General features: G+C 45.9%; 1 protein-coding gene across 2 annotated transcripts; it reads left to right on the forward strand.

Annotated features, from left to right (window-relative positions):
* The first annotated feature begins 5,320 nt into the window (after positions 1-5,320).
* zfand5a (zinc finger, AN1-type domain 5a) lies at positions 5,321-12,396 on the forward strand. Of its 2 annotated transcripts, none has more exons than XM_085474946.1 (6): positions 5,321-5,566; positions 8,801-8,962; positions 9,375-9,477; positions 9,589-9,674; positions 10,203-10,331; positions 10,428-12,396. In XM_085474946.1, exons 2-6 carry the CDS (start codon positions 8,803-8,805, stop codon positions 10,574-10,576), a joined length of 627 nt encoding a protein of 208 aa, XP_085331072.1. In that variant the 5' UTR covers positions 5,321-5,566; positions 8,801-8,802; the 3' UTR covers positions 10,577-12,396. The 2 variants fall into 2 exon arrangements, with proteins under 2 accessions (XP_085331072.1, XP_085331071.1); XM_085474945.1 differs by lacking the exon at positions 5,321-5,566 and adding an exon at positions 5,573-5,644.
* The last annotated feature ends 865 nt before the right edge of the window (positions 12,397-13,261 follow it).

Below are 13,261 nucleotides of genomic sequence, written 5' to 3' on the forward strand. Positions count from 1 at the left end.
AACACTCTTTATTGATTGCAACATGGGAACATGTACATTTATACATTTTGTTGGGTGCACCTTTTCCGGGGCATAACAATGAAAAACAGCGGGAACACTCGATGTGGTCGCTTGAACATTCAACACATCTGAACCGTGTGCAGGGGTTATGTGCTTGGGAGACCGCGATAGGGAAGTGCAGCGCCTTCTGGGGCTGACAACCTGAACAGAACTTAAGCGGCACCTCTTGTGCGGCAACAGAGGGGTAAGAGCAGCGTCTCCCTGCTGCCGGATCCCTTCCCCACTCGCAATCACAGCTAGGAGGGCTGAGGCTTCTTCCTCCTGGGCGTCGGGTCCCGTCGGGGGCCCGGGGGAGGGCCTTTGCCCCAGGCCGACTGGCGTGGAGCTCGGGCCGGAGTACGTGCTCTCGCCGGCGGCCCTCCCACTCCAGCAGTGGGCGCCGGTCTCTTGCCAGCTGTCAGAGGAGCGGCGGGCCTGTGAGAGCTAGCAGTGGGCTTGGGCTGGGGCTGGCGTCTGGGGATGATGTCGCGCAGAGCTTCCGTCTGCTTCTTCCTCAGATCGAATCTAGCCTGAATGGCTTCAAGTGAATGTCCGAATAACCCAGCCGCAGACACTGGTGCGTCCAGATACACAGCTCTGTCTCTATCAGGGACGTCGGAGAGGGTCAGCCACAGGTGCCTCTGCGCCACCACTGTCGAAGCCATCCCTCTGCCCAGGGAGAGCGCTGCACAGCGAGACGCACGGAGGATGTAATCCGTGGTGACTCTAACCTCGTTAAGAAGAGGTGACAGCGGGCTGTCCTCCGGAACCAGCGATCCAAGCTCCGCCAGGCACATTGCTTGGTACGTCTGGAGCATGGTGACGGAGCTCATGGCTCGAGCGGTGCCGGCCTGAGCCCGATAAATCTTCTCCAGCTGCGAGGCCGAGAATCTGCAGTGCTTGGACGGCAGAGTTGCGGGGCCACCGACACCATGGTTATGGGACGGGGCCAGATAAGCAGCCAGAGACGGCTCCGTAGGGGGTGGGTTAGCTAAACCAGCTCCCTCGGCGCCGTCCAATTCCATGTACTGTCCATAGCCGGGCACAATGACGCGGGTAGACAGAGGTTTGTCCCATGACGCTGTTAGCTCGCAGAGAAAGTCTGGGAACATGGGGAGGCAGTTTTTGGCCGTTGCGGGCTCCGGTGGAAGGAAAAAACCCGCAAACCGCGACGGCTTCCGAGCTGGTGGAGGAGAGGGCCAGTCCACCTGCAGCTTCTCAGCGGCACGGCGAAACAGGGAGAAAAGAGAGGTGTCATCGTGGCCGACCGGCGCAGCAGCGGCGGCATATTGGGTCGACAATGAGCTCTCCTGCTCATCCTCCGACAAACCATGGATGTCCAGGCCGATGTCCAGCACGTCATCGTCTTCCTGGGGAGCGCTGGCGGGCTTCAACCCAGGCTGAAGCCCGTCAGCGCTCCTGCATGGTTCCGGTCCGTCATCGGCTAACCCGTCAACGTATTCCATGTGGTCAGCCCAGCTAATCGCGGGGACATCGACCTGAAAATTTTCGTCTTCGGACTCGGACGAAGCCGGGGCTCCAGACTCGGAAAGAAGAGGGTCATGCCGTGCGACAGCCGAGCGTCCCAGCACTCTTTCCACAAACGTCACCCGTCTTTCCAGGGTCGAGCGTCGGAGCTGGCGACAAAACGCACAAGCTTCGGGCTCCGTCAACGCTCTCCTAGCGTGGACGATCCCCAGGCAGACAGGGCAGGCATCGTGCTGGTCGCTGTCGTGCAAAGAGAAACCACATCCCTGAGGACAGGGGCGAACAGAAGATTTCTGCTTTGCTCGCTTCGGTTTGGAGTCCATTCCCAAAACGCAAAGCGAAACGCTGCACAAGAAAAACTTGAAAATAGCGCTCCGCGGGCAGCCTACGCACCAGCTGGGCGGTGGAGGCTAACACCAACAGGGGCAGTTAAGCTAGGTTCAAGTTGGCAGACAACGGAGCTAACTAGCAGTAGCTAGCTAGCCCAACTCAGCAGAGGTGTTCTCAGCGAGGTGAAGAGCGTAAGAACTGAGGGATGACGGTGATGGCAGCGGCTATATGTGCGGGCGGGGCCTTGCGCGTGTCATCACACGTCATCTGCCGTAAAGGCGTGAATAAAGGTTTCTTCAGCCAGGACACGCGAGGGCGTGATATCCCATACTTATGTGTTGTACCGAGTGAATCGACTGAAAGGGAACCGATGGTTTTAGTCAGAGCTTATCAAGCCCCACACACAGCTTATGTAAATGGATAAGCTGCCATCTCCACCACTAGCCCCTTTATCGACAGTGTCTCACCACACCGACGCCAGACACAGGCAAGCTGTGCCTCTGTGTGTGTTTGCACATGCATGTGTGTGTGTGTGTTTGTGTTGGGTCGACCAATATCTGCCTAGTAACTACAGACAGACTGCTCCAGATTCACATAAGTAATCCTCACACCCTTACACAAACACACACACGCACAAGAAAACACACAACAAAAGAAAACAAAAGAAATTGTAGGCATCTGTTGCCACGGCAGCATTGTTACTCAGCCCCTCACGTGTATGACATGTTAATGTATAAAAAAGGGACATACTGCTTCAACAAACAGATACAAAAGCCTAGCTATGACAGCGAGGGGGATGGGTAACGATACTCAACACCTCCCACTCTCTCCTCGGCTGCCCCCTCCTCTCACTGAAAACCGTGAACCTTCACATACTGAACAGATATACGTTTCAACACATGCTCCTTCTCGTCTGCTCCCTGCAGGGCTGTGTATTAACACAACACATGCGCACAAAGACCTCAGTGTAATCCCAGTCTTCCATCCACCCTTCTTCATTCACATATGAAAAGCTTTCGGGCTAATGTCAACAGAGGGATAGTGCTACACGCATGTATGTACACACAGAAGACCATTAGCATGAAACTGCAGCGTGGTGGGTTGCCACAAGCACTGTTTTGAGCCTGTGTTGTAATATGTGAGCTGTGAGTTAAACTGTAACTGGAATCTTTTTACTGAGGTTTGATTAGAGAAGAAAGACCGGGTTATAAAGGCTATATAAAAGAAGTCATGGTCATCAAAGCTTGTCTTTCTGAAAATCTCAAAAGATAATAAAACTGTGATGCCACGTGATATTAACTTGTACAAAAAACACGCTGTTTTATGATAATGTAAGGAGTCTTCCTTAGGGTTTGTTGGCATGCATGCACTATGTTCCTTTAGTTATGTTGCTTATTGGAGATCAGTTGCTTTATTAACTCTCCAAATCACCCAGTCAAACACAAAGCATTTCAGTCGCTTCATGATTTTTACCTTTCTTCTTTTAAAATACTTTACTCTTAAAATATACCATAAAAATAACGAGTAAATATGCAATCAAGTAAACCTGTCCAAATGGACACAGCACAGGAAGCTAATAAAAGACAAGTAGGTCAGACCACAAGCTGTCCTCTGTTCATCTGTGTATGATGAAACCAGTTTTAGCAGCAATGTTTCCGCGTGTGTGTGTGTGTGTGTGTGTGTGTGTGTGTGTGTGTGTGTGTGTGGGTGTGTGTGTGTGTGTGTGTGTGTGTGTGTATAAGAAGGAAAGAGAAGGACTTCCCCTTGAAAAAGTCAGCTGAAGATCAGCAGTCACTTTTGCTTTCACTTAGCTACCACCATTTTTCAGTTTCCATATAAAGCTAGTTTGAACCGGATCAAACACACTGAGAAATCTCAGTGATTTCCAGACTTCTGTAAGCTTCTAGATTTCCACGAATCGACACACAGAGAGATGACAACATCCCCCCGCCCCAAACACAAGCTCACACCACCCGACTTCAACACTTTTTTGTTTTTTTCAGCTCTGACCTGTAGTGCCTGGGGATTTGTGTGATGTTATGCTGACAAGGTGGGAGGGGATATGTAGAGACTTGTTAGACCTTAAGGCACAGTACCCTATGTATGTACTTAATTATGTAGTATGACGCATTTGCAAGTGAGTGGAGAGTACAGGTGTATTTTGTATCATAAAAACAAATCCAGTGGATGTAATGCTCTGGTGGCTGTTGATGTAAAAACAATGGGTTAAGTCAATTAAAGCGACCCCTCAAACTTTGTGTCAACTATTTTGTTTCACTATAAACATTTTTTACCACAAGGAAAGACTTTATTTTAGAAATACTGAGGGCCAAAGTGCCTTTGCTGCCAATTTGACATTTGACAAGCCACCAAAAATAATTTATAAGATGTTTTCTACTTTTAGTAAATTAATTTAACTGGAATATTTAACACAGCTACTTTGGTAATATAGCCTTACCCATAATGGCACAATTTGGACTACTACTTGTATTTGTGCAGAATAAGATATTTTGCTGTTCTAAAAGCTCACTTTGAGTAATGTTTTGTGACTAAAATCTCTTTTCAGTTTCTTTTATAAATTCCCAGAAATCCCACTAAGCTCTTTCAGTGGTCACAGTCCAGTAACTAGCGCCAGCCTTTATTATTTCCTCAAGGCATTATTCTAACAGATGTACACCTTTAAAAAAATTCCAATCTTATGGTGCTGCTCACGTGTTTTTCTTGAAAACTTCCCCAACATCAACACAGGTGCTCGGGTGTTTTTCTCTTATACAGCTATCTTTGTGAAGACTAGTTTGACTCGACAAAATAGTTACAATGTCTGAACATTTTTAACTTCATCCACAATTTGTAAGAGCTGTTTGATGTTAGCAGTTTTGATTTGAAATAGGGTTAAAATCAGGGCCTAACGACTGACTGGGCCCTCACTGGGCCTAACAGTATTGATAATGTCAAGGTCACTATTTAGTATCAGTAACTGGGACATTAGCAGTTTGTAGCCAAATGTTGTGAAATGAGTCCGCTTGGCTTGTCTCCTGGAAAACATGTTTACAACCTGTACTTGCTTTGTTCTTCTGACAGAAATAATCATAGGCCATGTGAGTAGCAGGAGGGGCGAGGCTGTCACATTAATAGTGCCATCTCACAGATAAGTGTGTAGAATCTTCTACAAAGAGGCATCACGGATCACGGACCTGCATTCTTCTTGTTTTAATTCACTCATTGTCAGCACCATTATTCATTCATCCTATCATTTAGGTGGATTACTCAATATGGTCGTCCTTGTAGGAGGATGACGAATAGATGTGTAATAACGCAATCACGAAGTGGCGCAAGCGCAGACTGAGTTTCAGCGCCCTCCCTTTCTGGCAGAGCTGTACACAGAGCTCGAGGGCTCCGCGGGTAGCCAATGGGGACACGTTGTTTTACCCGTGACATCACCGCCACTCCTCTGACTAAAGAGGGAAACAAACATCCATACAGAAGGAACGGGAGAGGAAGAGAGAGAGGAAGGAAGGTAGGAGGCCGAGGAAGGGAGACTTAAAACCCCTCTAAACCTGTCTGGCACCGAGGACGACGGCACATAACCGAAGCAAGAAAGAGAAAAGGACCTCACCGGGACCTGAAATCAATCGACATTTTCCAGCTGCCCACACTAACGGCCACTTTTCCCCGTCGTCTCGCGAGAAACTTCATCGATTTTTAGCAGGTGATGATCTTGGATTATTGTTTTTTGGGATTTTTTTCTGAATATGGATGATTTTGGAAGTGAGCTCGGCTTATCGAGGTAATCAGCCAAACGATGGGTGTTTGCAGAGGTGGCGGTCGGTGATGGCGACCTTTAACGGTGGATTGAAAGGTCAGGCGGTGCGTTGCGTGATGGCTGAGTGTGATAAACAAGCTTTTTCCACCCCCCATTTCTTTAGCTTGTTAAAGTTGCCATCACCACCATCTCCTCCTCCTGAGTAGAAATGTCAAAAGCCCTCGAACGTGATTCCGTCTCTTTCAAGGAGGTGAAAATAACAAGGGAGGGAGCGAGCTAGTTGGTTGCTGTGCCTATTTTTCTGTTTGTCCCGAGAGCTGGGGGATGGGGCACCAAAGCCAGCTAATTCCTGTCTAGAAATAGAAAATTCATAAGCTGAATAGGCAAGCAGGGCGAGAGAGTTGCTTTCAAAATTGCTACAGAACATTTTCTTGAATATAAGTTCTCGCACGGCTTCGGCCGATGGAGGAAGTAGTTTCAGCTTTGGCTCAGACGAGCTTTGCTCGATGTGTAGAACTATGTGGCATCACCAAGTCTCTTTCTAAGTGCCTTAGTGTGATTATATAACCGTGGTTGTCCGCATAGCTTCGCTTAAATCACGCAGAACACCGCATTTCAGTACAAATAAAGTGATTAAAGCGAACTACAAAACGATGTCTAAACAGGAAGCAGGGAGATTGCAGACAAAGGAAGAAAGAAGAAACAAAGGGAGCCGATACCTCACTGTCTAGACAGTGGGTTTTCAGAAAACATTAGTGCCGTTATCTTCCCGTAGGCTTCTCGTGGTTTGTTTTCAACACTGTCCATTTTTAAAGAGCAAATTTTACAGCATGTGACAAGCCCAAATGTTTTGTTTTTTTTCTTCTCTCCCCTGCCCTTCAGTGTGACTCAGGACTTTTTAAGCCCAGCAGGGCCTGAAATATGAGCTTGGCTTGCGCCTGATAAAGAAGCACAGTTTCCCCCTTTTGTTTGCTGGAGATTATCACACGTACGTTTTTTGTTTCCGCAGTAGTTCTTGTTGTCCGCAGAAATCAAATGGCATAGTTTCTAGTCAGACCAGTTTTCACATTTGGTTATAGTGAAGGGTTTGGATCCTTTGTGAAAGGAAGTTGGGTTTATTGGTCGTGACTGATGATCTGCTCTGTGCTGGAAAGCCCCCGACTTCCTTTTGTTTGGGGTATTTTACAATTTCACATCTGTAGTGTTTCATAGGATTGTCTGGAATAATTCACAAGTGCATGTTTTGTTATAGGTAGGGACTGATTGAGGTGAATGTGTAATGACCCTCAGTATGCTTTATGTATCTCTGGAAGATCCCCCTTTGTTTCGAAAAACATGCAAGTCTTTTGAAGTATTCAGCGTGGCCATGTCTTTTTTACCTTATCGCTGTGCTTATAAGGTCTTGGTAAATATTAGGTTACCATGCCTGCTGTTTATCAAACACCTGGACCCATTGTTCCTTTGTGTCATAAAGTTAATGTGTTAACTGCTATGGGCCTCTTTTGTAATATGTTTTTGCATCGTCAGATGTGATTTAGTCGCAATTTAAATCAATACCTTTTCTTTTATTGAAGTGTTTCTGCGTAACGTGGAGCTAAAATCGTCCAGTCTACATCTAGTCAACACGATAAACTGATAAGTCAGTCAGCTTTAAAAGGAAATTACTGATGATCCATATAAAGGGGGTTGAAATGAAAAGCATTTTGAGCTACGCATTAGTTACTAGCTTTTAGCTGAGTCCCCCTGTCTGGTATTTTTCAGCAGTCAGCAGTTGGACACGTGACACAAATGAAAGGGAAAAAAAGGTCTTTGTGGGCTTTTCCAAGGAGACCCTTTATTGACATACTGGTGAAAACATCCAGGTGAAGAGAATCGAGGAAGTGGTAGGAAGACAGGTTTGGGTGGGGGTCTGATAGCTAATGGTGCTTGTTATTTAGGACACCTCGGGTGGACTGACAGGACGTTCTAAACCAACTGCCAGAACATTGAGCTCGCCTGCCCTGTTTGTGTCCGTGACCAGAATATAGACGAGCTTCACACCAACGCAAGCAGCTGCTGTGTTGCACCAGAACAGGGCAAAGGTTGTCCACAGAGGAAATATGAGCCCGTTGCTGTGTGTGGATTTTATATTTTATTTTTATTTATTTTCTGTGTGTGGGGGGCGGGGAGAAGAATCATAGGTGATCGGCTGAGTTGTAAAATGGCCCGGACAGGGCTGGCAGGCACAGCTCTTCTTTCCTATCTAATCCAGGCCTTCCATGTGTATCTTTCCTTTCATGTGGCTGTTTTTGATCAATCACCTCAAAGTCACCGTCTCCCATTACACAACTTCCTGCGCTGTTGCACAAAGACGGGTAGCAAACGTCACAGGACTACTTGTTTTGCCAAGTTACGCACATGCACGCTCATTTTCTGGGCGTATGCGTGGTGAGAAATGACTAGGGAGGTTTTGAAATGCCTTGTAAGGCAAGAGGCAAGGGTAGGGAGGGGAACACTTTGTGAAACAGCTGACCTACTTTGTTTATCGCTTATAGCCTTGTGCCATTTAGCAAAAACAGAATCTTATTTAATCTGAAGTGTTTCGTGTGTTCTTTTGCGATCATGATACCGCGAGTGAGTCAGAGCTTTTGTTTTTAATTAGATGGAGGAAGTAAGGGCCTGAATTTGGTATGAGGAAGAAGAACAGCTGACACTAAAGCCTACAAAAAGCAGAGGATGGGGGGGATAATGGGAATACCTCTCAGTTTTTCTCAGAACCACCAAAAGAGCCGGCAGGAGGGAAGAGGTGACACTGCAGTGAACAAAGCTGTAGAACAGAGCACATACGAGCCTTTGCCAAAGGTGTTGAACAGAGAACAGTGAGTGTTGTTTGTTCTGTGGGATTCCTGCGGAGACACATTCATTACTGTATTCAGGCTAAAGGGCAAGTCAAAACAGAAAGCTGAATTTACATAAAATGACAGCCGTGTTATCAGTCAGCTATGTTGATACTGCAACCAGTTTCTCTGGAACCAGACTAACAGGAAGAGCGGTAGGGGTGGAAATGCGTCCAGGAAAACATTTCAGTTCTTTTTTTTTTTTTTTTCTTTCTTCCATGCACGTGTCAGATCGAGGTGTTGGTGTTGCAAACTGCACGTCGGTCTAAGAAGCATTCTCACTCTGTCTCCCTCGTTCTTTCAGCAATGGCTCAAGAGACGAACCAGAGTCCAGTGCCCATGCTTTGTGCCACAGGTTGCGGTTTCTATGGCAACCCAAGAACCAATGGTATGTGCTCCGTATGCTACAAGGAACACCTGACACGGCAGCAGAGCAGCGACCGCATGAGCCCCCTCGGCCCAATGGGTAAGACCGCACACACAAATTTGATTTGTCTTCTCCTTCAGAGTTACTGCAGCTCAGACTGATTACATCAGTTTCTATGTAAACAAATACATGAACTTTAATCAGTATATTTAAAGCTTTTACTCCACTGTGGATAATAACAGACAGGGTCAGGGTGATGGGGTGCTCCTTTAAGCACTTCTGTGATCCAACATTAAAGTTTTTCACGATGCAAAACACTATCAGTACTTTGAAACAAGGAACAAGGGAGAATATGTCCCAAAAGAGAAGTGACGTTGAATACATTTTTAGATAGGCCTGAAACTGCTGAAAACAGTTTCTATTATTCAGCTCACTTGTTGGCATGCAAACCCACATCACTTGGATTGTATTTATTTGGATTTTTAAATTTATTATCATTGTCATCATACAGGCTCAACTGCTAGTCCTACCTCAGAGGCTTCTGCCATCCAGAGACTAGAAGCCAGTCTAGCAAAGGTTGATGCCTCCCCTGCCCCTTCACCAGACATGTCTAGGTCAGTATCCGCTGCCATTAGCTCTCGTGATGTTTGCTGGTTACTTTTCTTGAAATTGAATGAGCAATGTGATGACTGACTCACCTCGCTCCCCGCTGGTTAAACCTGCAGAACCATTCAAGGATCTCTTCCTGTGACTCAGCAAATGACCGAGATGAGCATCTCCAGAGAGGACAAACCTGAACCCCTAGAGCCTGGTAAAAACATGCTTTCATTCCTATTGGTTGCTGGCAACATTGCAGGCATTTTACACATACCTAGTTGACAGCTAAAAAACACACTTCTCGAGGCAAACACTGCTACATAGTTCTTTCTGTAGCCTCAGTTTTATTTTTGATGCTTCGCTGCATACCTTAAGCTCCGCTGTTGGTTTTCACTTACAGCCTCCAAGAAAGAGAGGCTGTCTAAAAATAAACCTGTTTAAAAATACCTCCACTCTCAGGACACTCAGATTTAACGTTGCCTGCCAGAGGCTTGCTCAGAATAGTGTATTCTTTGCTGCCAAGAACAAGAGGGGCAATTTAGAGATAAGGAAAATACTAATTACTATTATCTTTGACAACAATGCAACATTTTAGAGGCCACTGGCTTTCATTGTCTTGTAAAAGTATGACAAACAGCCTTGTTTGCTGCTCTGGGAATTAAAGGGATAATGACACATTAAAGGCTTCCGTGACTTATGACTTTTTTTTTTTTTCCCTCCCGTTGTCTTTCTTTCTGCGTAGTTGTAAGCCAGCCTGCTGCTTCTAGCCCTACTCCTGTAGCCTCTTCTAGCAGTGAGGAAAGTAAGAGTGACACCCCCAAACCTAAGAAGAACAGGTGCTTCATGTGCCGCAAGAGAGTGGGCCTCACAGGTGAGTGAGCAGGTCGCAGTTCAGCATGAATTTCTGTCAGTGCACTTGTGAAACGCTCCCATTCCAGCTTTTAACCCTTGATTTTTGCGCCTCCAGGTTTCGACTGTCGCTGTGGCAACCTGTTCTGCAGCATCCACCGGTACTCTGACAAGCACAACTGTCCCTATGATTACAAGGCCGAGGCTGCCGCCAAGATCCGCAAAGAGAACCCCGTGGTGGTGGCTGACAAGATCCAGAGAATATAATAGATGAGACAGAGCAGCAGTGGCAGCAACAATGAAACGCCATTGACAAAAGACTGGAGTATGAGTGCGAACCTTTGAAATGAGCATAAATGAGAATGGAACAGACTTGATTTACAAAATTACAACCTCAAGAAGATCATGGAGAGGAAAAAAAGAAAAACGTAAAAGATCCTGTCTGAGGAAGATGCATGAATGATCACTTTTCTCCCTCTTTTTTTTTTTTTGATTAACTCATTAGTTTTTATCCTGTTTTCTGTGGTGTGGTTTTTTGTTTTGTTTTTCTCGTTTTTTGCCGCCGTTCAGTCCGACGTTTTGTTTTGTTTTTTCTAAGAATATGTATTGTCTTACTAAGAGCAGACCAGGCTACATGTCCAGGATAAGCTGTGCTCCTCTCACCCATACCAGGCGCCATTATTGTGCCAAACCGTAGACGGCCATTTAACACGCGCCGCCACGTGTCAAGACACTGGCTGGTCTCTCAAAAGCATTCAGACTACACAGAAACAGTCCATACAAGTTGTGTCCCTCAACCTTTGAACTTCTCGCTCTGTGCTCCGTCGGCGCTGGAGTCGGTCAGCGTCTCCTGCCTCGCACGAGGAGGGGGGGATTTGTTGCGATGTCTTTTCCTAGCTTTACCTACCTCACGGCTGCCGCGTTAAGCTACGTTGTCTTCCCTTTTACTTTTTTCGTCAGCTTCGACCCCATCAGAGCAGTTGATCATCGTGACAGTCGGCGTCGGTGAATTCCCCTAACCCCTCCAATCGGCACACCTTGCTTTCACTTTGATGGGTTTTGATTGAGGCTGTTTGGAGGTATCATGCTAGACGGGGACACACAAATTACTCGCTGAAGGAGTTCCACCAACTGTTGCCGGACTGTGTGTATGTGTGTGTGAGCCGACGTGTGGCCTGAGGGGAAGGATGGCACCCTTCCCCCATGGGTCTGGTAGGGTCAATGTAGGCTTCAATATTGTAGGGGCATGAATGAATGGGATAAATGCATGAGTCACTCTTCATCTGTGTTTAGTGTTTCACAAATATCATTCAACTTAGGGTTTCAGATGTTTTATTTGCTGAAAGACAATTATCTGTTATGTTTTATTAGCTTATTTTTCTCTTCCATTGTACTGATGTTAGCACATGTATTCAGTGCATTGATGGAGTTAGGGTATGTGAACCATGATTTCTTTTTTTTTAAATGCGCTAACAAAACATTCGTGTGAGCACAGTGTGTGTGTGTGTGTGTGTTGGGCTGTGTGCATGTGTTCTGTCCTCACCTCTTCCTTATCCCTTTTGACTGTAGAGCTACCCAGTTTATCAGCACATGTTTACAGAACTACAGGAGCATGCCAGAGCTAGATTTATGAAAAATAATAGATACCAAGATTAGATGTAACTTCTCATCTGTCTAACAGCTATTGGTCTCTGTGTCTCTGCTATAGAGCACTGTAAGGGGGGAAAAAAGGGAGGGGAAAAAAGTGTGCGTGTGTTTTTGTGTGAGTGCACGTGCACATACCTGTGCGACAGTGTGTTTTCATGGCTGCCTGACACATTGAAACCGATGTATGTTTGTGACTTGTTTCTCCCCCGTATGGATGTGTTTTTTGTTTTGTTTTTTCATTTAAAGTTAACTGTATGTATCCGTTTGAGTTTTTCCTTTCTGATTCTTAGTTATATGCAAATTTGTACAAAAAAGAAAAAACAAAACTGTGTTGATATTTATGTATTACATATAATCTTGCTATCCAGCATTACAACAGAATAGTATCATGTAAATAAAACTGTACAGAGAGACATTACAAAAGGCTGAGTGTGTGCTGATTCAGTGTCCCATTTTGCTTATTGTTTTTGGGGGTTTTTTTTATTGCCGGTTTGATTAAACGTTAAGATAGAAAATGTGGCCAAAACAAGCAGGTTTTGGATGACTGTGCACAGGACAACTTGACTGAACGTGGCTGGATTATTTTCAGTCAGGACAAGACTAGAGTAGGAGCACCATTTCCCCCGTCATTAATTCCTAAACCAGGCTAACCTGACCTCAGGCCGAGGTCTGGGTCACACAGGAAGTATTAATCCCCAGATTGCGGAACACCGTGTAGGTAGGATGCTTATGAGCGTGTTTCAGGGACACTTCTCACACTCCTGTTTGGAGCCCCAGGGCGAAGGCAGTTCGCAGATGGCGTTAACGGGAGCAGCTGCTCAGACAGCTGAGGTGTCCTCATGTGGTGTTGCTGTGACAGAGGACCACAAAGATCACATTGTCTGGACACACAGCTAAAATGCGATGGATTTCCAACCTGAATCTTATGCCAGTGACAAAGCATTATTAATCACTGACCACATCTTCTGAACCCGATATGACAGAAGAGTGAGTACACCATGTAACTGATGCAGTGGAATCACACTACATTGCTAACGGTCTCTTTCCACTATCACACAGACTTAACCTATAATTTGTTTCACTGATGGATGCAGAACCTTATCTGTGTCATCCTCTCCCTATTTGTCTGTCATTGGGTGTGACCGAGGCCTCGGTGGCCTCAGAGACTCCGACTAGTGGAAAGTGACAGATGCTGTAGCCAGATGTGCAAAGGCGATGGAAGTTATATGGGGCCACAAACAGGAACATACAGTACTCTCCTCTTTAAAGACAACAATCCAACCTTATAGAGCACTTTAAAAACAA

Source organism: Copadichromis virginalis, linkage group LG12, assembly GCF_057382275.1.
Source record: "Copadichromis virginalis isolate Kocher_CV1m ecotype Utaka linkage group LG12, C_Virginalis_male_GT1.1, whole genome shotgun sequence".
Taxonomy (NCBI): domain Eukaryota; kingdom Metazoa; phylum Chordata; class Actinopteri; order Cichliformes; family Cichlidae; genus Copadichromis; species Copadichromis virginalis.

Excerpts from the sequence above, each read along its gene's own strand:
- zfand5a (XM_085474945.1), top strand. The coding sequence starts at position 5,614 with ATGATTTTGGAAGTGAGCTCGGCTTATCGAG. Across the intron at positions 9,675-10,202 it reads ACCTGAACCCCTAGAGCCTG|TTGTAAGCCAGCCTGCTGCT; the intron begins GTAAAAACATGC and ends CTTTCTGCGTAG. Across the intron at positions 10,332-10,427 it reads CAAGAGAGTGGGCCTCACAG|GTTTCGACTGTCGCTGTGGC; the intron begins GTGAGTGAGCAG and ends TTGCGCCTCCAG.